We start from the raw sequence: 23,299 nt of genomic DNA, 5'->3' as shown, positions 1-23,299 counted from the left end.
TGGCTGTATGCGTGTGTGCACCGCCTCTCCCTGCACTCTCCCTCTCTCTTTCTCTTTCTCTCTCTCTCTCTCTCAAACACACACACAGCAACTCACACACACTGAAGCAGGCGTGCGCACTCACAGACCGAGGGGGAGAGAGGGAGTGTAAGGGGAGAGAACACATCGCAGCAGAGATGCAGCAGGAGGTTTTCCGAGGTACGTTCTCTTCTATGCTCGCCTTCCTGAGAGACAGACAGGGAGAATAAGAGGAAGAGAGGTTGAATTTGGTGGTTTTCCTGCTTGTTTTTTTTTTTTTTTTTCCTGCTTCACTCCGCTGCTGCTGCTGCTGCTGTGCTGGCGGCTCTGCTCCGTGCATGAAGAGGAGGAAAAGGTTTTTATTTTACTCTGCGTGTGTCGGGGTGTGAGGGCTGGTGGGTGTGTGTATTTATGCAGTGTGTTTGTGGACGCGTATTCGAGAGTGTGCGTCTGTGTGTGTGTGTGTGTTTATGCTGGGTCTGTCGGCGTGTGCGTGTGTGTGTGTGTTTATGCTGGGTCTGTCCGCGTCCGCGGGCAGGCGTGTGTGTGTGTGTGTGTGTGTGTGCCAGTAATAGGCCTCGTCTCCCTCATCCTCCCCTCTGGTTGCTGACGCACCACGCAGTTCTTTTTCAAGAGCGATGACTCGCTTTCAGACTGCGATGAAACTTTTAATTTATCGAAGCCTCTTGCGTGTTTGTGATGGAGATGGGGTGTGCGGCGGTGGTGGCGGACAGCGCCATGTACACACCAGAAGAGGCAGTTAGACGTGATGGGAGGTTTGTTTTGGGGCTCCAAATCCTGTGGGCCGGTCTCCCACCTCTGTCTGTAAACTCAGCAACATCATAGGAAGTGTTATGGAAGTTCCATGTTAATGATATCAAGCATCGGCCGAGCGGTTCTGGTCTCCGGGTTCAGTTCTGGGCGGCCCAGATAGTCCTCCATTTTGACCAGCCTCGTGTTTTCACTGTTTTTTTTGTTTTTTTTCCTCTCATGAAGAGCAGCAGAGGGCACATTGATGTCCCTGACTCTGCTGCTGCTGCTGCTGCAGCCTCGAGCCTCGCTTCTTTTCCAAAACAACACAGCATCTGCTGCCAGCTACTCCACATTCCAGGTTTCCATGGATGCCAAGTCAAGCCTCAGTGCTCAACGTATGGAAAATGTGATGCATGCTGCCACAGACCTGCCAGGGTCACAGGTCGCACAATAGGAAGAGCCGCTTCTCGCCTCTTTGAAGTGTCAAAAACAGGACGATGTCTCTATTTTTAGCTGTTAGCGAGAGGGTGACACATCAAAAAAAATATTTGTCTTTGGGGCAGATGATAGGTCTCATAGACAGTTTATAGACAGTTTTCACTGTCTATAAAAGTAAATTTGATCAAATACCACAAACATAAAGGATGTGGACGCGTTCAGGAAGCTTCAGCAGAGCTTTGGTTCTGGTAGAAGTTGCAGTTCCTGGTGATCACTGCAGCCCTCTGCTTTGCTAATTCTGCAAACTCGAGATGCGTGGATCAGGTTTTTCCTGCCCGATGCCGTTTTCCAATTTTGTTTCTAACATTTCAGCCTCCTGTGCCTTCTCGACTGATTCCTATTTTTTCTCAAGAACACAACACATAAGAGAGATCAAATGTAGCCTTAAAGCTAACTGATAAAAGGATTACAAGATTACTCACATTTATGCATTTTTGCAGTGAAGCCCAAAATTATTTATGCGCTTTTCAGATTTGTGTTTAAAGTAATATTTTAATTTTACTAACATGTTTATTCTTACAGAAAGTAATATTAACATTTTGGAGCTTCCCAGTCAGAGGACAGACTTGAATCTGATAGGGAGCTAAAAATTAGGGTGATTACTCTGAGGCCTTCCAACTGCAAAAACCTTTACCTAATTAGCAAAGACAAATTATCAAGAAACCTGTGGGAAAATGTAAAAGAAACTTAACAGAAATGATTACAATACTGCTAATACATTATTTTGCAACTCGTTTTTTAAATTTCAGTTTATAAACTAGAGCCTCTTTCAAATCATCTCGTCTTTTATGAGACATCAGTCTCATTCCCTCTCAAAAAAATAACATTGAATCCAAAGCTACCAGGAGTATGAATAATTCTGCCCTGGGTTTGTTAACTTTTATCTGACTTTGATGGCTGACGGCTCAAGCGGGGAGAAGCTTTGTTTTGAAATGGTGAAGCTCCGAGCTATTATTAGCATCTAGCATTTAGCTAGCGTTTAGCTTTTAAGAAAATTAGCATGTTTTAAGGGCTACTTTGTATAACTTAGTGGCAAGACAAAAAAAGAAAATCACCCTTAAAGCAGACATTACCAGACTACCAGTGATTAAAACGCTCAGAGGAATGAAGTTTGAACGGTTTGGATCCCTGCTTGTCCTACAGCTCCGGCTCGGTCCAAGGCCTGTTCCGCTTGAAACCGTGTTAAGCATCATAATGCAAAACCACAAGGAAGTATGCAACAAAACAACCTTTTCTCTGCCCAGACACAATGTTTTAGTTGGGTCATCATTAAGAATTAGGGAAACTCAGATGAGTGAGGGAAGCTTAGCTGCACAGTCATGGGTTTTTTCCCTGATAACGACTGGTGGAAAGAACCAGCTGTGGCTTGAATCTTCTTCCATCCGCTTTGGAAACAAAGGCAGTTGTCAATCAGTTATCAGCATTACTAGCACAGGTTATCTTGGAACGTTGTATATATACTATGTATTATAGGTATAGATATAAAATCAGCTTGTAAGGCTAAATAAAGTGCATTAGAGGTCATGCTGCAGGTTCATGCACTTATATCCTCAAAGTAGTGTGAGTGCTTAGTTTGGAATAAGATATAAAGATATGAAAAAACAATTTATTTGTTGTTCACACTGATCAAGGCAGATCACATGTTAATCAGCTCGTTCTGATCTCTTGACATTTGATTGGTGCATCTCTACTGAAACGATTCTCGGTCGTTTGAAACTGCGAACTCCCACAGGGACTTCACGCCGCCTTCAGGAGAGATTGCATGTGTAAGAATTGTCTAGGGGGAAATTGCCTCTAAAAGGTCACCAGTGTTGTGCCACCGCTCACTAGGGGTGGTTTTTTTCCCCTTGCTTTTGCCGTGTCCCAATGCCTCCCGTGATTCTGTTGCAAGGAGATAAATTAGGAGAATTACATGCTGAGCAGGGAGCTAGCAGAGCATGGAGAGTGTAGCTCTTCATACATGGGCATGTTTGCTGGTGCATGGCCTGGCATACGAGGTGGGGGCACAGCCGACCCTGCTGAGGGAGGACATGAAATACGAGCAAATCAAAAAACGTGAACATGAGACGGACATATTTGAAGTTACCCCAACAAACCCCCGACTCATGCCTCCTCAATCACAGCCGCCACTCCTTGGGCCACACCAACTTCCCCTCGCCTCCTCCCTCCTCTCCGTCCCATCTGGCTGGCTCCACCACGCTATCTTGGGGGTTGTGCAGAGTTCAGTAGCCGTTGTTGCTAACAATACCCCCCCCCCCCCCCCCCTCACTGCCCCACACACCAACTGCTGCCTCGATGGTTAGCCCCTTTTGGCTGACCCTCAGTGGGGAGACAGACCAGCCAGCCAGCCAGCTCCTCCCTTGTCCATAACGCTCGTCACCGCCGGCACACCGGCTGGAACACCGAGACCCCCCACACGCCGCCTCGCAGGCACGCCCCCTAACACTTCACTCACACAAACACCAGATGACACCATCAGTCATTTCATTGGCAACAGCATTTAAACTCTTTAGAATCTTAAAGCAGAGCAAAATAGCAAAAACAAGGCGGGAAACAGTCGGGTGTTTTCCTGCAGCTTTGTTCCCTTTCGCAGACTGGTACTTATTGACATTTCAGGTGTGTTCGCAGTCTGGCCGTTTCCACACATCATGTCAAGAGAATCAAGGTCAGATGCTGTCTGAAGTTGTGCTTCTTTTCATATGAAGCTAACAGCAGGTGACTGTCTGGGTCAGACATGTTCTCACAACTGGAAACACTGTGTTTGGTTTAGACGAGGGTGTTGCCTGGTTTAGAGGGTCCAGGAGGCAGGGCATGATGCCCACATGCTGGCTCTGATTTCTCCAGCTAGTTAGCAAGCTAACCTCACGTAGCCTAAGCTGTTTACATGTAAACTAGCTACTCGGTGTCCACCAGATATTCCAGCTTAGGTCCGTATTTACTAGACCTTACCCAGTCTGTTGCTGAGAAGAGCGATGTGAACGCCTTACATGAGATCTAGTTGCTCTGGAAAATTTTAGGTGCACTGCAGATAAACTTTAGCAATTATACCAATGCAATCTAAGGGATAGATTTCATTGAAAAGTTCTGCAATCTTTTCAATTCCCCCGCCGCTATGACGTAAAGTTGGTCCAGAGCTGCAAAAATATGTACTTAAAAGTTTTACTTAATGAGATTAAGCTAACGTTTATTTCTATTTTCACCTTTGAGAACAAAAGGAATCTTCTAACTTTTACAAACAGAAAAAAAAATTAACATTTTTTATTTTGTTGCTTGAAGCAAGCTGAGTTAGCCGGTGCAGAAATATGGAAAATGAAGAAAGTTAAGTTGGTCAATTAAAAATTTAAAGTACACAGTTGAAGCTAAAAAAAACTTAATTACTTTAATAGCTTTGTATCGTTGGCGCCCTTCTGTTTCAGGTTTTCTATGCAGATATTGCATAAATCATACAAAAGAACGACTAAATAAAAAAACATTTCTTATAGTCATGATAATTAAAAACATTTCCTATTTGGCCTCTTTAGGCCACTGTCCTACTCCAATTGGTCAAAAAGCCAATGAGAGGAGAAATATTGTACTTCTTTGCCTCTCGGAAACATCTTCCCTAATAGCATTAAAATGATTACTATAGCTAGACGATAAATTGTGTCAGAAGTTATTACGATAAACGATAATATTGTTTTGAGGCAATTTTCAAGTAATATAATAGTAATAATGTCACAATAATGCAAGGACACATTCTCAAAGATCGATCAACTTTAAACTCTAATGAACATTTAAAGATTGGAACTGGAAGAGATTTTAAAAATGCAATATAAGTAAAGCAAACAACAGAAACAACACATAAAATGGAATGTGAAGTCTCTGTAAACTAAATAATCTTTCACAAAAGGGATAGTTGAGACCAAAACACCAGACTGAAGACTTTTATCATTCACTTTTTGGTAAAAAAGAGAAAAACGAGAAATCAAGCAAATGAAAATTATTGAGTTTCTTTTAATTTACCGTGCGATTAATTTATTTATTGTTTATTGTGACAGGTCTAACTAAAGCCATTACAGCATATCTTAAACATATTTTCTTCCAGCTAATATTAAGGTTTCTATTCTGCAGTGCCATGCTGGATGGCTGGTTGTCGTGTAACAGGTTTAGGTGCATTTTTAGAAGATGTCATGCGCTCCGTTTCACACCTGATCAGGGTGCTAAAAAGCCGCAGCCTGGAGGATCTTTCCAAGAGTCCTGAAGCTGTCTTCTGGTGCACATTAGGAACGTACTGACTTTCCTTTACGAGTGATAAAGCGTGATTGTCTTTAGTGTTCAGGTAATTCCCACAGGAAAGCTATTGTTGTTTATTACCTTAGTAGCATCATAATTTGGCGTCTAGAGTGAAGCATAAGGAAGCATGGTAACGCCGTTGCCAGCGTATGTGTTCGGTGGGCCTGACACCCACTAGTGTGGGTTTTACATCAGAGAATTTAGAGCAAGATTGCAGTGTCATAACACCCACACTAAGTTAATGCACTGCTCTGTTGTTGTGCCTCATCGTTATTTTGCAAGATGGCAACCCTGTGCTCTGTGCAGAGAGAAAAAACCTTACAGAAAACCTGCATCCTCTCATTCTGCTGACAGGCCGATGAGCGTCCTGACGCTGTTTTGTTCTTGACAGCAAGGCTGAAGCTGATGCCAACGGCATGTAAAGCGTTCCTAAACGCTTGGAAAGCTCACCCATTTGCCACAAGGTCAAAGAAGCATCCTGGTGGAGGCGTAACGCTCGTGGCAGTAGCTTTGCCAAGAAAGCAGCAGGAAAAACTTCTTTGGTGACTCCTAGGAGCGGAGCTGTGTCATGATTTCTGGCACAGTTAAATGTGGTTTTCCATAATTTGCCGTGATCCACCCACATTCAAAGAGTCATGGAGGTCACAGAGTTTATGGACACTGCAGGGCGGTCTCAGGGCCCGACTTGCAAAGAGAGCACACCAGACAACATCGCAATGAAACGTAATGACGGCGAGTTAACGGGCAGCTCACACTCGCATTTTAATTCCTCAAATACCAGCTATATAAACCGTGCTCTGGGCCGCAGGTCTTCTTTTCTTTAAACTTTACAAGCTAATATTAAAAGTTGCTGCTTTGTGAGCGAAGACAGTTTATTGTTTGACTTCCATTAATAGTTTCTTACCTTAATAAATAAAACATTGTTAATTTCATACTTTTAGCTAGCTTTTTTCTCTACAGCTAGAGAAAAAAGTCTTAAAAGTGTGAATCCAGCATTTCTTTCCAGCATTTTTTATGAATGAAAGTTGATGTGAACCTTGACATACTTTTCCCTTGCAAGTCTGAACCACTCACTGGATAAAATATTTTCCAATGTAGGCAGACCGAAAAAACTGAAAGGGCTATTGAACTTTTTGACTTTTTTAATGAATCCAGACGTCCTTACATGTGCTATTGTCATCCTATTTACTAGTTTAAATCTAATTTTCTGCAGTCAGACCATAGCATTTTCTCTTTGAAGTAAATATATATATATTACATTGCTTGTGGTTTGAACTTTGCAGGATTTCCTTCAACATGAAGGAAAGAGGGTTGTGGGGGGGGCTGGGGGGGGGGACGTGGCTGCTGGATTCTAGTGGCTATTTGTCTATCAACACAAGTACGTGTTTCAGTGAGGAATAAGCAGATTGCTCAACGTCTGGTTCAAGGCCTCGAGTCGATGTAGCAGCCAAGCTCCTCTGCCGTCCGGCCTTCTGTTATGCAAGTTCTGTTAAGACGAGAGCGGACGTTCCTGGTGACAGGCTGCTTAAATCCCTGCTTCCGTAGTACAATTATAAAGCTTTTGTTGTTCATTAACCAGAAAAGTGAGGCGTTTATTTCTCCAACACTGAGTAAAATGTGCTTGTTTGTCAGCCGGTCAGATAGAAAGAAAAACTGACAGCGAGGCGGTGATCTTTCTGGCTGTTAGTGACGACTCTCTGTCATAATAAACTTGAGGTGTTTTGCGTGATGTGCTTAAGAGTCTTGCTTGTAATTTGTCCTGCAAAATCTTAGCACCTACCCTCGCTCTGCGGTTCTGCTCTACCACAAGCTGAAATAGATGAACTTCTCAAAGGCCAGGCGCTGTGTTTGTCTGTGCAGAACATCCTGTTGCAGTGGGGTTTGGAGCAAGGACAGCAGTCATTCTGTTTGTTTATATATATATATATATATATAAATATAAATATGAATAGCTTCCGAGTTCTCCTGGTTGTATTTACGGTTTGTCCAAGAGGCGGATAGGTGGATTAATGCTCCTCGATGTTTGTGCCCGCTTATTTTCAGCAGAGATAAGGCAGAGGTTGGAGCGGTTGTATGTTGTGCTCAGATTTCTATGTGTACGTCCGTGAAGTCAGCACATCTAAAAGCTCCTTCTCGCAGCGAGACGGCGTGTCGTGCAGCCTCTGCCTCTACAGCGACTATGTGCGTCACAAGAAGATAAAGGTGAAAAAAAAAAAGGAGGGGGCGTCGTACGCATTTTCCTGTCCACGGCCATCAGATGAGATGGTGAAATTTTTAGCATCAGCTCCGTCTCGCAGCGTGTCCGCCTACTCATAGCAGGCTGGCGCTTGCCATAAGGGATTTCCTGCACGACATCTATTGCACAGCAAATCTGAGTGACAATAAAGGCCTGTATCAAAGCAGAGCGACAAAATGTGGCTGCAGGCCTGGCGAACAGGACTGGGGCGTCTGTGCTATTTTAGGCCCAGGTCTTAAATAAACATGGGCTGGTTTATGCACTTAAAAATTGCTTCAAAAGGCACATTTGTTTTAGTTTTCGCTGTTCCTCTTTGTTGACATCACTTCTGTGTCCAGCAGCAGGTTGACTTGCACTCTGGTTCACCTTTTGGTTTTGAATATCATTTACAAAAAGGGCTTGTCCGTGTGGAACTATTTTGATAAAGTGCCTCCCAAAAGTATTCAAACCCCCTGTTGCTTTTTTTTTTTAGTATTATTGAGCTTTCATGTCATAGAATAACACAAAAAATGAATAATTATAAGATGGTTTAAAATGTCAAATATAAACCTAAACGGTCAGACACCCCTAAATAAAATCCAGTGCAACCTGTTGTCCTTAGACGTCACTAAAGGTGACCTGTTTGCAATTTAATCGGCGTATAAAAACAGCCGTTCTGTGAATTCTTCAGAGATTTGTTGCTCAACAAAGATGGAGGAACACGGTAGACAGGTTCTGGATGAACTGGTGGAGAGATTCAAAGCAGAGTTAGGTTACACGACAATATCCGAAGCTTTGAACATCCCATGGTCAAATCCATCATCTGAAACTGGAAACTATGGCAGCACAATGTAAAAAAAAAAACAACAGGAAATTGTGGTGCTGTTGTTGAACAATTCCTCCATTTTCTCCATGTTTTCTACTGTTGTGATCATCCAATCACTCTCCTTGAACTAAAACACAGTTGATACTAAGGTCTATTTAAGGTCAGAGCATAAATGCAATGAGAAACCGTCCAACTGTGCTAATATATTCATGTCAAGGAGAGTTTTGATGCCTGGCAAGTGAAATATAACAGCTTACTAGATTTTGCATCCAAGCAGTTATGAAATTTAATACCAAAGAATTCAATAATTTTTACAACTCTGCTGTAACCTGTGAGTTGCCAAGATATGACTGCCCAGCAAACTAACTGTCTCGGTAAGGAGGGTATTAATCAGAGAAGCAGCCAAGAGGTTTTTGGTAACTCTGGAGGAGCTGCAGAGAAACACAGCCCAAGTTGGAGAGTCTGTCAATAGAACCACTAACAGTTGCTGCACAAATCTGTTCTTAATGGATGTAAAACCGTCATTTAAAGAAGCCATAAGATCCTGTTGCCAATATCTGAAAGTTTTAACATGCACCATTTTATGTGCAGTGTTAAACTCTGAACACACCAAACACACAGGCACACACACACGCCTACACACACACAGGCATGCACACCCCATCATGTCCAGTTCAAAGTCAAACAGGCATCTTCAAGGCACGAATGTAAAACTCAATAAATAATTTTCACATTTCAGTAACAACTCAGTTTAAAAAGTGCTTCACATGTGGAAAAGCAAAAGTCAATTAACAAACAAAAGAAACAAGAAAAGAAAAGCTACATTACATTGGCACAATAAAGAGAAGTAATGAAAAGTTACAATCTAGTCTAGACTTAATATATTTTATACAGTTATTGTTAATGATAGGCAACTCAAAAATAAATGGGTTTTTAGTCTTAATTTAAAGAAGTTTTGTCTTTCAGCAGTTTTGCAGTCTTGTGGAAGTTTGTTTTATTATATGAAGCTGAAGAGGGAGATATGGGTTGTTTGATTAAAACATAAAAGATGAGAAATGTTGAGGTTGTGGAACCGTCTCGTTCATCTGCCAGAACAAAAACTGACCAAGAAGATTTTAAATTAGGATCAAGCTCACAGTTATTTTTCAATGTTCTTTCCCTCTGTGATTTAAATAATATTTCTAGAAATAATCTAACCTGCGATTTAATTAAAGCTAAACAATATATGTTCAAGATATAAAAAGATCGGGTTATTTTTTAAGAATTTACATTCAGATTTAGTCTGTGTCTCAAACTGAAATGTTTGTAAAGTTAAATATGAAAAGGAGACAAAGGTGCTCAATGATGATCATGTTTTCTGCGATTGAAGTGGAAAGAAAAACATTTATGCGAGCTATGTGAACCAAATGTGTTTGAGATTGAGTTTCATTTTATATTTCTTTGTGTTGTGATTTTGGAAATTAGTTTTTCAAGATGCCACAGAAAAACCCTGATCTGTTCTGCTTGTCCAAAGCACATATGTTAAGTTGGCTATTTAATGAAGAGACTTTTGTCTTAGCAACATTTATTGAACAAGCTTGGCAACAACGATAAAGAGTCATTTATAATTTAGATTTATGAACAATTGCAGTTAATAATTTTTTTGTAAATGTCCTGCAATGTTTGGGTTGCTTGTTCAGTGGCCTTCTTGATCCGGTTTTAGATGTATATAATGCATAGTGTCTCGTAAGTCTTATAGCCAGAGTCATTTATTGACAAAAGGAAATTTCATTTTGTTTATTTATTTATTTATTTTTTGCCAAAATCACTTTAGGCAAAAAATGTCTTAGGTCATCATTTTAGGGCATTGACAATAAATTATATTTATTTTCTGGTTACGCTGCTTCCCACAAACGGCCTCAACCTAAAAATAACAATCAGTCTGGTCAATATTCACTTTATTTGCAAGTGCATTTTTAAAAGTATTGTCAACAATGCTTCTCCTGACATTTCCAGTCTCACTTTAAAAAGCGTCTTTACCTAACATAACATAACATGAATGCTAGTTTTTATAAATAATAAGAACAAAAAGACTTACTGGTTTTGCGTCAAAGTCCAGGTTTTGTTGTTTGCGCAGTGGGGAACCTCCTGCATTTCTCTGATTTGCACTGACTTTGTCTCTAACACAGAATCCGTTCATCCAATCTGACTGACCTTAAGCTGTTCTGCAAAGTGGAATGAGTAATGTTATCAGAGTCTAGATGTCCAGAGCTGGTAGAGACACCCTCCACCCCCCTCAAACGCTTGCAACGGTAACTGCAGCATGACATACGTGCAATGCAAGTATCGACTCAGAAAACCGAATACGAATTGACACCACGCTTTTCAGATTTAACAGATAGAAGTGGCAAAGATTTTTATTAGGAAAAAAAAAAAAAACTCCACGTAACTGCGATTCTCTGTTTTGTTCTATCCCACAAAAATAGCAGTGAAGTTTGTCTGAGAACACTTAACAAAGTTGAAGGCACATAAATACTTGTGGAAGTTTCTGTGCATGCAGGGAGCGTGTAGTGTTTGCCTGGGCTCCTGTCTGTCTGACGGTGAGCGCCGAGTCTGACTGTTCCTGTTTCAATGCCCCAGGTCTCCTGTTCTCTTGCTAACCCTCGGCTCCTTCTCTTTCTGTCACCATTGCACTCTCCCTCATCCTCACCCTGTCTCTCCTCACAGCTCGGCGCTCGCTCTCTCTCTCCTCTCTCCTCTGCAATAACAGTGCTGACCTAGTTTCTGCCTGTTCAGGGCTGCCTGTGGAATTTTACAGCGGCCTGCCTTCCTGGCAGCTTGGCTGCTTCAAAATGAAGGCAGAAAAGCATGACTGTGGATTTTTATTCTAGTCGCATCATTATGGGCCTTATATTGTCTGTTTTCTCCCCGATCTGCTCACCCAGAAGTATGCACCCTTTTCAAATAACAATAGCAGACTGACATGTCTTCTGTGTGTGTCTGCAGCTTCTTTTTGGGGAATGGCAGCTAAAACTGTTTCCACCAGCACAGCATTTGGATAAAAAAAAAAAGAGATCATAGCAGACTGGTGTAGACTTAGAAAATCTCCACCTTAAATAAATGCTTAGAATCATGCTTAGCACAATTAAGCAACTGCTAACAAGAAATGTGTTTAAACAAACAGGGAGCAGAGCTATTTTTATGAATGTTAATGTCCCAGATCTAAGTCAGCATACTATTCTGGGGGAATCTTGATTAAATCTAATCATCTTCCAATTAGGCACAGGGAATGTTGTGTCACAGCCCGAGAAAGATGGATCTCTGGAATGCGTTTCTGAAAGCTTGGCTTTGGCACGCTGAAATCTAAACCAGCACCGCCGCACATTCATTCCTTCCCCCTACCCCTCTGCCTCTTTTCACTCACCAATCCCGGCTGAGCAGTTGGAGTTCAGTATTCATGGACCATTTTGTTTGCCTTCCAAAAAAAAAAAAAAGCTTCATCGGGGTCGGGACTGCTTGTGCAAAAGACTTGATTTTGTAGGTTTTTTTACGCAGTCTTAAAAAGTCTGCTGTAAAAACAAAAGTATGGAATTTGATTCGATTGTTTTCCAGGTTTGGACAAATACATAATTGAAGATATATGTATAATGGTGAGGCGAGCAGGCAGTATGAAAACATTTTTCCAGATTTTGTTGGTCGATAAACCCACACGTTCCTCCCTCCTCTCTTTTCCACAAAGAGGGTGTTTTAAGCACCCTCTGTGACCTTTAGCATCTTGGTCACTTTAATTTGTGGCAGGTGGGGGAAAACTCCTTCCAGCAGGTTGACTATTACATTAGCGTACAAAACAACTACTGCATTTCAAACAGTCCTATGAGATACTAATAATGTGAGCACCGATAAAATACTGATGAAAGTTTAACTTTCATTTTTTTCAACAAAAGAATAAAGAAAATTGCATCTATATTTAGTGTGGGTAATACTGTAGAAAATCTTTGCAAATTAAGATAGCCTAGATGCCATCAGCATTATGAAATTGACCCTCTTCTTTTTTGCCAAAATTGTTGTTTTATGAATTGGGAAATTTTGATGTCATTGTTTTGTTTTCAGTAATTGAAAAGCTATAGGAAAAATACATTTTACTGTGTAAAAGTAAAGAATTTTTAAATAGAAAATTAGCCGAGACCCTATCTTCGTTGTTGTGCTTCTTGCTGATGCAAAAGTCGATGTGGTTTATTTATTTTAATATTAGTTTTTCTTTGGGATTTTTTTTCAGATTTCGGGGACTGGTCATGGTGTCCAGTGCGAAGGTATGGGACCCCCCCCATGCGGGTCTTACTCAGCCACATCTGAGAGAACAACGTCTGGCTCCGGGCCTCGCTCCCCTCTGCAGCCCCTCATACACTGCTGCCAAGGACACTGCACTCCACCAAAGTCGGCAATTGTCACCTTTGTCTTCCCCACCTCCACCGTTGGTGACCCTCAGTACCCGTCACCCAGTTCAACATTCACCTGTCAGTTTGTACAGTGTGAGCAAGACTGAACCACTAATTAAACCTGCCCACAGTCTTGGTGTGGTCTCTCAGTGTGTGGAAGAGGAAGAGGAAGCCGAGCAGCTGAACATGAAGGGGAAACGACTCGGATATCGCGTAGAGGCCACACTGGACGACAAGCTGGAGGACATGGGTGATGGACCTAAAAATGCAAAAATCACCCTAAGCTTCCCGCTTAGTGCCGCGCCACTCCCAACGTCGCTGACCTCACCGGACCACTGTCACAGCTCTTCCTCATCCTCACCTTCCCCTCACCGGCGGCGTCTGTCCTCCAAGAGCTCAGACAAGGGGTCGCTGTGGAAGCTGGATGCCACCATGGATGTAAAGCACAGACCCTTTAAGCCCCCAAGACATGATAGCTCTCCGTCCTCCTCGCCTTCCTCCTCCTCCTCTCCCATGGCTTCATTTATCAGGAAGGATCTGAAATCCCCTCCGCCTCTTAAGTGCTCCAAACTCAGTTCAGACTCTCAAATTCACAGGTCACCCCCAAGAGCTTCCAGTGGATCTTTAGGAGGCTGTTTTAGTGGAGATGGGTGGGATGAAAGGCACAGAGTGGCCAATGGAACGGCCTCGCCCTCTCAGACGGCTCAGATCCTCTTCAGTCTGGGCACGTCAGCCTATCAGAGAGGTGTAGATGCAGAGAGGAGAGAGAAACTGACAGGGAGGCCAGTCGGAAAAACAGGGAGTCCCCACAGACCGAGTCTTCATCCACCAACCATCCACCTCCCTCCACCCTTACCTCCACCGCCTCCCCCACCTTCCGAAGGTCTTACCGCACCCCCTCACTCGTCCTCCTACCCCCCTCCTGACAGCATGAAGCCAGAGTTGATTTGTGGCGTGTGCCATCGGCTGTTCAGCTCAGCCTCCTCCCTCACGGTCCACATGCGGCTGCATCGTGGCAGCCGCGCCCTAAGCTGCCGCTACTGTGGCAAAGTCTTCATCCACAGCAAGAGACTGCAATCCCACGAGGCCTCCTGCAGGGTGCCAGGCCTGCGTCCTCCATCCCTGACCGTACAGCCAAAGGAGGAGCCACTGGAGGACGGTGAGGTGAGAGTGGAAGGGGGAGTGATTGTGGGACAGACAGACATCAGCAAAGGACGGCCGGGGAAGAAAGTGCGGGGCCTCCTGGCACGTATCCAAGCTGGTGATGCAGCAGCCACAGAGCTGCTGGCAGGTGATGAGAACCATTTTGTGAAGGTGGTGGATGGCAACGTCATCTACTTCTGTTCTGTGTGCGAACGTTCCTACATGACCCTATCCAGCCTGAAGCGTCATTCTAACGTTCACTCATGGCGGCGTAAATATCCCTGCCATTACTGCGACAAGGTCTTTGCCCTGGCTGAGTACCGCACAAAGCACGAGGTGTGGCACACAGGAGAGCGCCGCTACCAGTGTATCTTCTGCTGGGACGCCTTCGCCACCTACTACAATCTCAAGACACACCAGAAGACAATTCACGGGATTAATCCGAGCCTGATCTCCAGTGAAAAGACAGCTAATGGGGGTTATAAACAGAAAGCAAATGCCCTCAAGCTCTACCGCCTTCTCCCCATGCGCTCCCAGAAGAGACCCTACAAGACCTATAGTGACAGCTTACATAATGGCCTTCTACTTCCACCAGCTGATGCCCCCTCCCTCTCCATGACTGGCCTTGGCTGTGCTTTGGGCCCCGGGGACCTGCAGAGCATCATTGCAGGAGCCCCCCCTCAGAGTCTAAAGCCTGATCCAGATGCTTTCCCTGATGGCTTCCCAATCTCTCTTGCTTCTGAGCACAGAGACCTATCTGAGCTTGCGCGTGAGCCCCAAATTAGAACAGATGAAAGTGAGGCCCTAGAGTTAGAGCAGGAGAGAGGCAGTTTCAAAATAGCCAGTAGCAGTAAACTCAAAACCTTTAAAGCAGGTAGAGGCACAGAAGCAGGGATGCCCTCTGTTATAACATATGGACATACTAAACCCTCTGTTATAGTTCATGGAGCAGCTGTGTCATCCTCAGTCATTGTTCATAGCAATCAGGTTACTTCTGGAAGTGAGAAAAGCCCAGTAACGAGCCCATCCCCCGAAACAAGTAGCAGCCAGATTTTAATAAAAGGCAGTCCTAAAGCAATCAAAAAGCAAAGAGATAACACAGATAATCACAGAAAGAGGTCCAGAGACAGTTCAGACGCAACAGACGAGGGCTCAAAAGGCAGACACGACACTGAGATAGGCAGAGCATTTCACAAATCCCGCAAGTCCCACAGTAAGAGTACAATCGCAGCCACAAAGGAGGTGTCAGCATCTGGAGGCTCACAGGCCAAAGAATCAGGGCCACTGTGTCAGATAACTGTGCGCATCGGCGAGGAGGCCATAGTGAAGCGCAGCATCTCTGAGACAGACCTTAAAAGAGACAAGAGCATTTCTCCTCCGAAAATCAAACGCAGTGAAACGTCATCCTTTAAGGAGCCACGGCAAACCCACTCACACCACCATCACCACAAACACCGTCCGCTAAGTAGAGCCAGCCTGGAAGAAGATGGGGATAAGGAAGCAGGAGAAGATGAGGAGGAAATGGAGGACCAAGAAAGCAGGAATGAAAGGTCCAAGTCACCTGATCAGGTGAGGGAGTACTTCTTTCGTAAGGGGGTGCGGGAACAGGACAGTGACAATGACATAGAGGATAATTTATGGCGACCTTACTACTCCTACAAGCCTAAGAAAAAGGCTCAGGCACATCTACAGAGAGTGAAGAACTGGCAACGGAAACTCAAGTACAAGCGCTCCATCCGACTCAAGAGGAGGGCAGAGAGGCTGAAGAGGCTTCTGAATAAACAAACGGAGAAATCCCAAGATGAGGAGGAGGACAGGACAACTGAGGAGGCTGAGAAACTGTCTAAACCTAACAAGGATGTTAAAGAGGAAAGAAAGAAGGATAATCTCTCTTCCCCTTTAAAGGAGAAAAAACAGGATGTAGAGGAACAGGTTAAAGAGCCCTGTCATGAGGTTTCCACCCCCCTTGTGTGCTCTCCAAAGCCCCCTCTGTCTACCTCAGTGACTCCCACAGGAATAAAGAGGAGGCCTTGGACTAATGGGAATGCAGCAGAGTGTGGCACATGTGGCCGCTGGTTCTCAAGCCCCAGGAAGCGAGACAAACACGAGCTCAGCCATCTGCTAGAGTTTGTATGCCTCTTCTGTCGGGCCACTTTCCCCTCAAGGGAAAAGTTGGAAGACCACCAGAAAGCCCAGCATCCTAAACCCACTGAGGCATCCTCTGTGACCACTAAATGTGGCGAACAAGCGGCAGGCGTTGGGATCAAATCCACGCCTGAAATCTCAAAGTTCAATGAAGATAAAGGGGGACCGCTTGGACTAGGAGGCAGCAATTCTAGTCCAAGTCGTCTAAGCAGAAGAGCCTTATCGAGACACACCTGTCCGCAGTGCCATAAGGTGTGCAAGACATCATCAGCGCTAACTCGCCATATCCGACGTCATGACTTAAGTAGTTCTCCAGAAAGAGAAAAAGAAGATAACAACTCAGAGGCAACACCCCCTGAAAGAGTTGCTGAACCTCTTTGCACAGATCCAGAGATTGATAAAAGACAGACTCCCAGTGCTCTTTCTGTTTCAGTTATCAGCTATTCACCTCCAGAGCTACCAAGTGGCGGTGACTGTTTGGCATCACAGCGGCACGATGACCATCCAAGTGACATTACAAACAAACACCTGAAATCAAACTCAAGTGAAGGACCTGAACTGACACAGCATGCACTTACTGCTCCAGAGAAAGAGCCCATACCACAAACTCCACCAGAAAGTCCAGTTAACCTCACACCCACCAAACCTGAGGTCCCACCTGTTGGACCCTCGTCACTCCAGAGCGTGCTTGTCATGAACGGGCCTGACTGTCTTGACTATCGCATGCCAATTAAGAAAAGCCTGGACAGTCAGATCCACAGAAAAGCCAGCCCTTTGCACTTTGTGACTTCCAACAACACCTCTCCGAATGTGCCCATGACATCACAGACCAGAATAACCACTGCTGCTCCTCCTGTTTCCATGACAACAGCTCCCAACTCTGAAGGGGGATTCGCAAGACGGGATGGGGTCATTATTGACAGAGAGAGGCAGAGTGGCACCAGTACAATTTTACACACAGGTTACAAAGAACCGCCTCTGCTCCAAGATCGCAGAGTCCAGCCCCTGTCCCGGAGTCCCTCCCCCGACCAAGCACAAGACCTGACCATGTCCTCTATTTTAGCTCGGGAGAGGGAGATTGAAAGGCAAAGAGAGGCAGAGCTAGAGCTGGAGAGACAGAGGGAACGGAGGAGGAACATGGAAATTGAGAAAGAGAAAATCTGTAGGATTGCTCATTCTCCACAGGAGCAAACTGCTCTCATTGTCCCTAAAGAAGAGCCTTTGAGCCCTGTAGCATCACCCCAACATATGTCTACCCAAACCACTATAAATGGACCCTGTTTGCGCAGGCACACTCCTAAGTCCCCTTGCCGGCCCCCTTCAACTACTGGACTGAAGGCTCAGGCGAGCCGGCAGGTTCACTCAAGTTCACAAGGACTCGACAGGCTGACGCTGCCCACCGGAGCAGCTGGTGCCGCTGAACGCCCCTCTGCACACGCTCTGCTTCTTCCCAGAGCCTCCCAGCCGCCTGAGCCGGACCATCAGGACACTTTCTCTTCCAGAGATTCACAGCAGGGGGACACGACCCCAGCTGACTACCCCACCCAGGATTATCCCCTTCCCCTCATTGTGCCAGACAGCTACAGATCTGTTAAGAAGCAGGATGAAAACCTGCTCATGTCTACTTATCCTCCTGGAGCACTGCCCTTTGGCCCACTGGGGAAGGTCATCATACCTGACGGGGGCGACCTCGGCAAGCTGCCGTTCTACCCGGACCCTTACCAGCTGCTTTACGGGCCGCAGCTATTAGCCTACCCCTATAACTTGGCTGCACTTCCTGTGGCTCTGAACATGATGGCGCCAGGAGGGGATAAGGTGGAGCCTCTGCCGTTCCTCCCCACCATCTTCAACTACGCAGCCACTGCTGGACCTTACATGGGTGCAGCACCTCACCCGCTCGTGGCAAACCCCGGCCTCTACAGCAGCGGCGGCAGTGGCAAAAAGCAGCGAGATGGCAGCGGCAGTAAACAGTAGGACACAGCTGCACTGTAAGGAGTATAACTCAAACAGGACAACCTTGTCTGCTCTGGCTGGGAGGGGAAGGGGGACCATGCTGACTGGCTCACTTTATTCTGCAGAGATCAGAGCTAGGCATTACAGAAGTTTGTGTGAAGGGGCGGGGACGGAGTAGAGAAACAGGGTGGAGAGGCCGATGTTAAAGTGACGTATCACTTCTCCACCTTTTTTTTTTTTACTCCTGCTCCTCTCCCTCTCCTGTTCTCTTGTAGTGTGTTGTTGTTCTGGAGCTCGATTCATTTTCCTCTCCGACTTGTTATTATATCTATAATATAAAAATACAAACTGCGAACAGGGTGTTTGTTGCTTGGAGAATTAGTCCAGTCTACTTCCCTTTATAGTTGCCACACAACGAGGATCTTCAGGGAAGGCGTTGTATGGGTCCGGACAGGGCATGGAACGACACAGTCGGAGCGTATTTTTGTACGAGGGCGTGGGAATGCAGGGTTATCCTGCTGTCATACTGTCCATGAAAGCTGTATTCAAGCACGTACATGCATATATACGTAGGGCAGTTTGTGCATGCAGTGTTTGGCTGAAGCAGGTATGAGTGTGCGTGTATTTCTGAGTACTTGTGGATGAGTGAATCTAGACCATTCCATGTGAGATTCTCGCAGCATTCCCACTCTCGTTGGAATAGCTACTGTAGGTCCGTGTGTAGAAGTGCTTTTAGAGGCGATTCCTCATATCCAAATCGTTAGGAAGTCAAAATTATGGTTGGATGGGAGTGGATGACAGTGTCAGATCGTCTGAGCTTCTTAAAGAGATAGTTTGGGATTTTTTCAAACAGGGCTCTGTTAAAATGTTATGAGCACTTAATATCTCATCTACATTAGATATCTCTCGAGGTATCTGCAGCTTGTAAAAATGAAGACTATCTGAACCCAGAAGCTGAAGATAACACAGTAATTTGTAGAGGGGCCACGGCAGAAGAGATTTTTCTGTCTTATAAGAACTTCAGTTTAAATAATGACAGCATTGCGCATTATGCAAAATTTTTTTTATGAATCTTTATCTCTGTGACTCTCTAAACCTTTCAGGGAATTCTTTTTTTCCAGGTCTCACTACTTGATTATTACTCTGAATAACCAAGTAGTGATTATTGATCTATTGATCTAGTTTAGTGCCGCTCTCTGTGCTATTTTTACGTATCAGAAAAGTGAACAGTTTTGTCAAAATGTTCCCTTCTTTATCTAGTTAATTTTTAAATAAAAATGCAATGAAGCAAATTGTACTCTGCTTAAATCAGATAAAACAAAGTAGACACTATTAACTTGAATGTTATTTATTAATAATAAGAACTAAAACAAAATGTGTTAACTTTTATTAGGCCCTTCATTAATGGGGAGTTGAGGTAAATTTGGTTTGGCTAAGCGCTTCATTAGCTTCAGTGATGTTTTAAAAGTAATTTTTATGCTTTCGACAATCACCTGCTTTTTACCTAAAAACTATACAGCTTTCATGAAGTGTATTATTCCAGTGCGTCGTATTGATTCTGTTTTTCACCTACAGACGCTCTCTGTATCGTAACCATTCACTTTAACTGGAACAGAAAAGTGTCTTAAAACTATCATCCTTCTCTGTTTTTTTACTTTTGTCCTTTTCTCTCAGTTCATTCACAATATTTATACACCAACAAAAACCAGACGCAGCAATTACCAGTACCAGTCACGCGCATGAATTATGCTGTTTTTACATGACGGACCTGAAAGTGAGCAGAGCTGCCACGGAGGCCTTTAAAAGAGCTCCATTCAAGGGTGAACAAATCGTTCTGTTTAAGCGGAAAACAGTGTATATTTCATGCTTTTATCACATCTGCATTGTTTTATTATGCATAGCTTCTGATAAGATACATGCAAAATGGAGATTGTGTGACATCAGTGCTACGAAATAGAAAAGTAGGGCAGTGTCTGTAATTTGGCATTTTCCGAAATTGCAAACAATTTACTTTGACTGGAAACGCTTCACACGTTTAGTTCTTGGAACATGTTTCACACAGGAAGAGAATTGGTGACGAACTTTTTCCTACCTACATTTCCTGTGTAAATAAGCGTCTTCTCTGTTGCCAATCGCCAAATGCATATGTGGTGATCATTTAAAGATTAATAGTCCTCACAAAAACCACAATCACGTTTCTGAGACTGTAGATGTTCTAGAAGTCTACAGTCCCTCTAGATCTAGCCATTTGCTTCAGCCTTTGGGACGAACTAATCTGGATTAATACTAAATGATGAAAATGAGAGAATTATCTGCTCCACAAGATAAAAAGTGCTCATATCGTTTTAGGAGAACCTCATTAAAAAATCCTGATCAATCCTTTTAGGTGTCAACAAACCCGATGACTTTGTGACAAGTTGGCACTGTAGGATCTGTATAGCATTTACAATAGTTTATATTTTATGTGCACAAAATAGACAAGTAGTGGTCACTTAAAGGAGACATATGTAGCTGCTTTGGAAATGTAGCTGGCCACTGGGTAAAAAAAATAATAATTAAAGGCTGGTAGACCATTGCACTTCCATTTTTTCATCTCATTTCTTTGAAATAGGTATTAAAAAGGAAAAGAATAAAGACCAGTCAGCCTTTGTATTGTGTCGTTTTTTTTCCCTCTTGCTTGAAAGAGGAAAAGGCTCAATCTTCGCAACCAGGAAGGATTTAGGGTATTGTCTTATTTCTTTATAGGAAGACGATTATATGTGGGAACAAAACTGTTGGGCTCTGAATCAGAAGGATCCAACAAGAAATGATGCTGGGGAATAAAAAAACAAACCCTTAATACCGAGGGGTAGATTGGGAAAAGGTCTGATCTATATCCTGTGTCATTTACTAAGAGGTAGGAAAAGGCTGAGCTTAGCAGCCAAAGGGATGGGCCAAAACTCTCCCGACGCCCTGCTGGGGCCTTTTTGTTACGTGTAAAGTTTTCAGTGTGTTGGTTTTGTTAAACTATGTTGTTTTTGTTGTTTAGCCCTCTTACCAGATGGAAGTGGCTTCAGTGAACGGAGGGATGGGGGGGGGGGAGTAAACTTAAAAACATGAATGTAAATTTAGTCACGAGGTTAATGAAGTACAGCTGCATTAATGGTAGAGTTGGTTTCAGTTCCTTTTTATTTTCTTTGTTTTGACACAAGTAACCTGTTGAAGAACCGTATAACGTCTGGTATGCATATATACAGTAGTCCTAGGAACATGTCAGTAAACTTGGGTTCGTTATCCACAAAGCATGAGCAACACTCGCTTCCTAACTGTTTATATCCTCAGCAAATTGGCTTTGTGTGCACAGGTTTTCTTTACGTTTTTTTACTCCTTATTTTCTGGACTTTTGTTAATCTTCCATATCGTTGTCAAACTTTAGGCTGCAGAAGAAAAATAGCCTCTTTTTTTAGACGTTTTTTTTTTTTCTTTCTTTCTCCATAGCCCCACCTCTGTCTTTGCGCACATTCTAGCTCGCTGCACCTCCTCTAAACGAACTACATGTACTTCAGTGTGTGTGCACGTATGCCTCTGTTGGTTCTGACTAAAGGTGTTAAATAACACAATGTGGCCGACTGCAGGGGAGCGCCACAGATCCCCTCCGGTGTGGTTACAAGCCTTTTTTGTTTATGAGTTTGCGAGAGTGTGTGACTGTGCAAATACGAAAAACCAAAATAAATCTGCCTAAGCAGCGTATCCCTTGGCAGTTTATCGGCCACCTGTTTCTGTTTTTTTTTTTATTATTATTATCATTTCTTTTGGACTCTTCTGTGAGTTAAGTTTCATTGTAAAAAAAAAAAAAAGAAAGAAAAAGAAAAAAAGCACTAAATTAATAATAAAAAGCCTTGTTGTCTCCAGTACACTGTCTCCTCGTTTCCTGTAGATGGACACGTTTGTGTTTTTTGGCCCATTTCTTATGCCATAGTTTGCCATCATGGTTATCAAACAGACCAAAAGCATGCAAAATTGACGTATCGTGGTGACTGGACTGGAATCTGGTGGTAATATACAACTATTTACTGTATGTTTTAGTTCAAATGAATGTGCCTCCGCTTTGATATTTAAATAACTATCTATAGTAAGACATGGATCTGCCAGATTTCAACTGCTAAGGTGCCTTGGTATGGCATAAGAAATTTAAACGGTAAACAAGAGTTTTCTTCATACGGTTTGGAGATAGAGTTCATGGCTTTTACTGCTATGAAGCTGTTCATAGATGTAGGAGTGTGGCTAAACTGTTTCAATATCGTGTACATGTCTAGGGTAATACTGTGCCATATAGAGCCCACAGAATATGTTAATGTTATTTTTAAAAGATGTTTTAATGTTGCCTGACGACTTTGTCTTTAGATTTGATACAAAGGCTTGTAGCCACAGCTCTCCCAAAGTCTGTAGTCTCCTTTTTCTGACATTCTTCTTGTCCTTCCTCCCTCCTCTCCTTGTTTTCTGTCTCCCTTTCCTTTCTCTTTGCTGCAATCAAACAAAATAAAGTATTAACCTGATGACCCAATAAAAAAAAGAGCTCGTCTGGACTTGTTTTTTAACGGCTTACGCAAGATTTTCTGCCATTAAATGCTAGTTTACAACTTTGTCATTTGGCCTCTGAGTTTTCTAATGATTAATTTGGGATTTTTTTTATTATGGAGTGATCTCTGCAACTATTAGCAGTCCTGGAAAGATGTGTAAAAAACCGAAAAATAAATAAAATTTGAATTGTACTGGCATAATCTTACTATAAAAACATTAAAAAAAAGTCCAAACATTATTTTTAGGTACACTTATTCACCGCTACATTAAGATTTTTTATTTTTATGGCACCTCTTAACATTTTGTTGCATTTCTTTCTAGTTTCCTTTTTTAAATTAGCCCGAGTATTTAGGAACTTTCTGTTTCTCAGGAGGTAAATAAAACATGTCACAGAAGTCTGTTTCTCTTAGCCACTCTTCAAAATGGGAAAGACGGAAGAACATGCCAGTAAGATAGTTTCTTGTCTCGACTTGTGCATATTGATTAGAAAAGTTTAAAGGA

At 43.3% G+C, this 23,299-nt stretch overlaps 1 protein-coding gene and 1 long non-coding RNA gene across 3 annotated transcripts; one reads left to right on the top strand and one right to left on the bottom strand.

The window, feature by feature from the left end:
• zbtb4 (zinc finger and BTB domain containing 4) lies at window positions 1–22,276 on the top strand. Of its 2 annotated transcripts, none has more exons than XM_032583595.1 (2): window positions 1–198; window positions 12,838–22,276. In XM_032583595.1, the coding sequence occupies exon 2, from the start codon at window positions 12,854–12,856 to the stop codon at window positions 18,257–18,259; it is 5,406 nt and encodes a 1,801-aa protein (XP_032439486.1). In that variant the 5' UTR covers window positions 1–198; window positions 12,838–12,853; the 3' UTR covers window positions 18,260–22,276. The 2 variants fall into 2 exon arrangements, with proteins under 2 accessions (XP_032439486.1, XP_032439485.1); XM_032583594.1 differs by lacking the exon at window positions 1–198 and adding an exon at window positions 215–373.
• On the bottom strand, window positions 2,862–4,402 carry LOC116732978 (uncharacterized). Its single transcript, XR_004341921.1, has 2 exons — window positions 3,230–4,402; window positions 2,862–3,150 (listed from the first exon to the last, which is right to left on the bottom strand). It is a non-coding gene; the product is annotated as an uncharacterized LOC116732978 (long non-coding RNA).
• Window positions 22,277–23,299: the final 1,023 nt, after the last annotated feature.

This window comes from Xiphophorus hellerii, chromosome 14 (genome assembly GCF_003331165.1).
Source record: "Xiphophorus hellerii strain 12219 chromosome 14, Xiphophorus_hellerii-4.1, whole genome shotgun sequence".
Lineage (NCBI taxonomy): Eukaryota > Metazoa > Chordata > Actinopteri > Cyprinodontiformes > Poeciliidae > Xiphophorus > Xiphophorus hellerii.
Note: the sequence above shows the minus strand (reverse complement) of the source record. Positions and strands in the feature narration are given on the sequence as shown.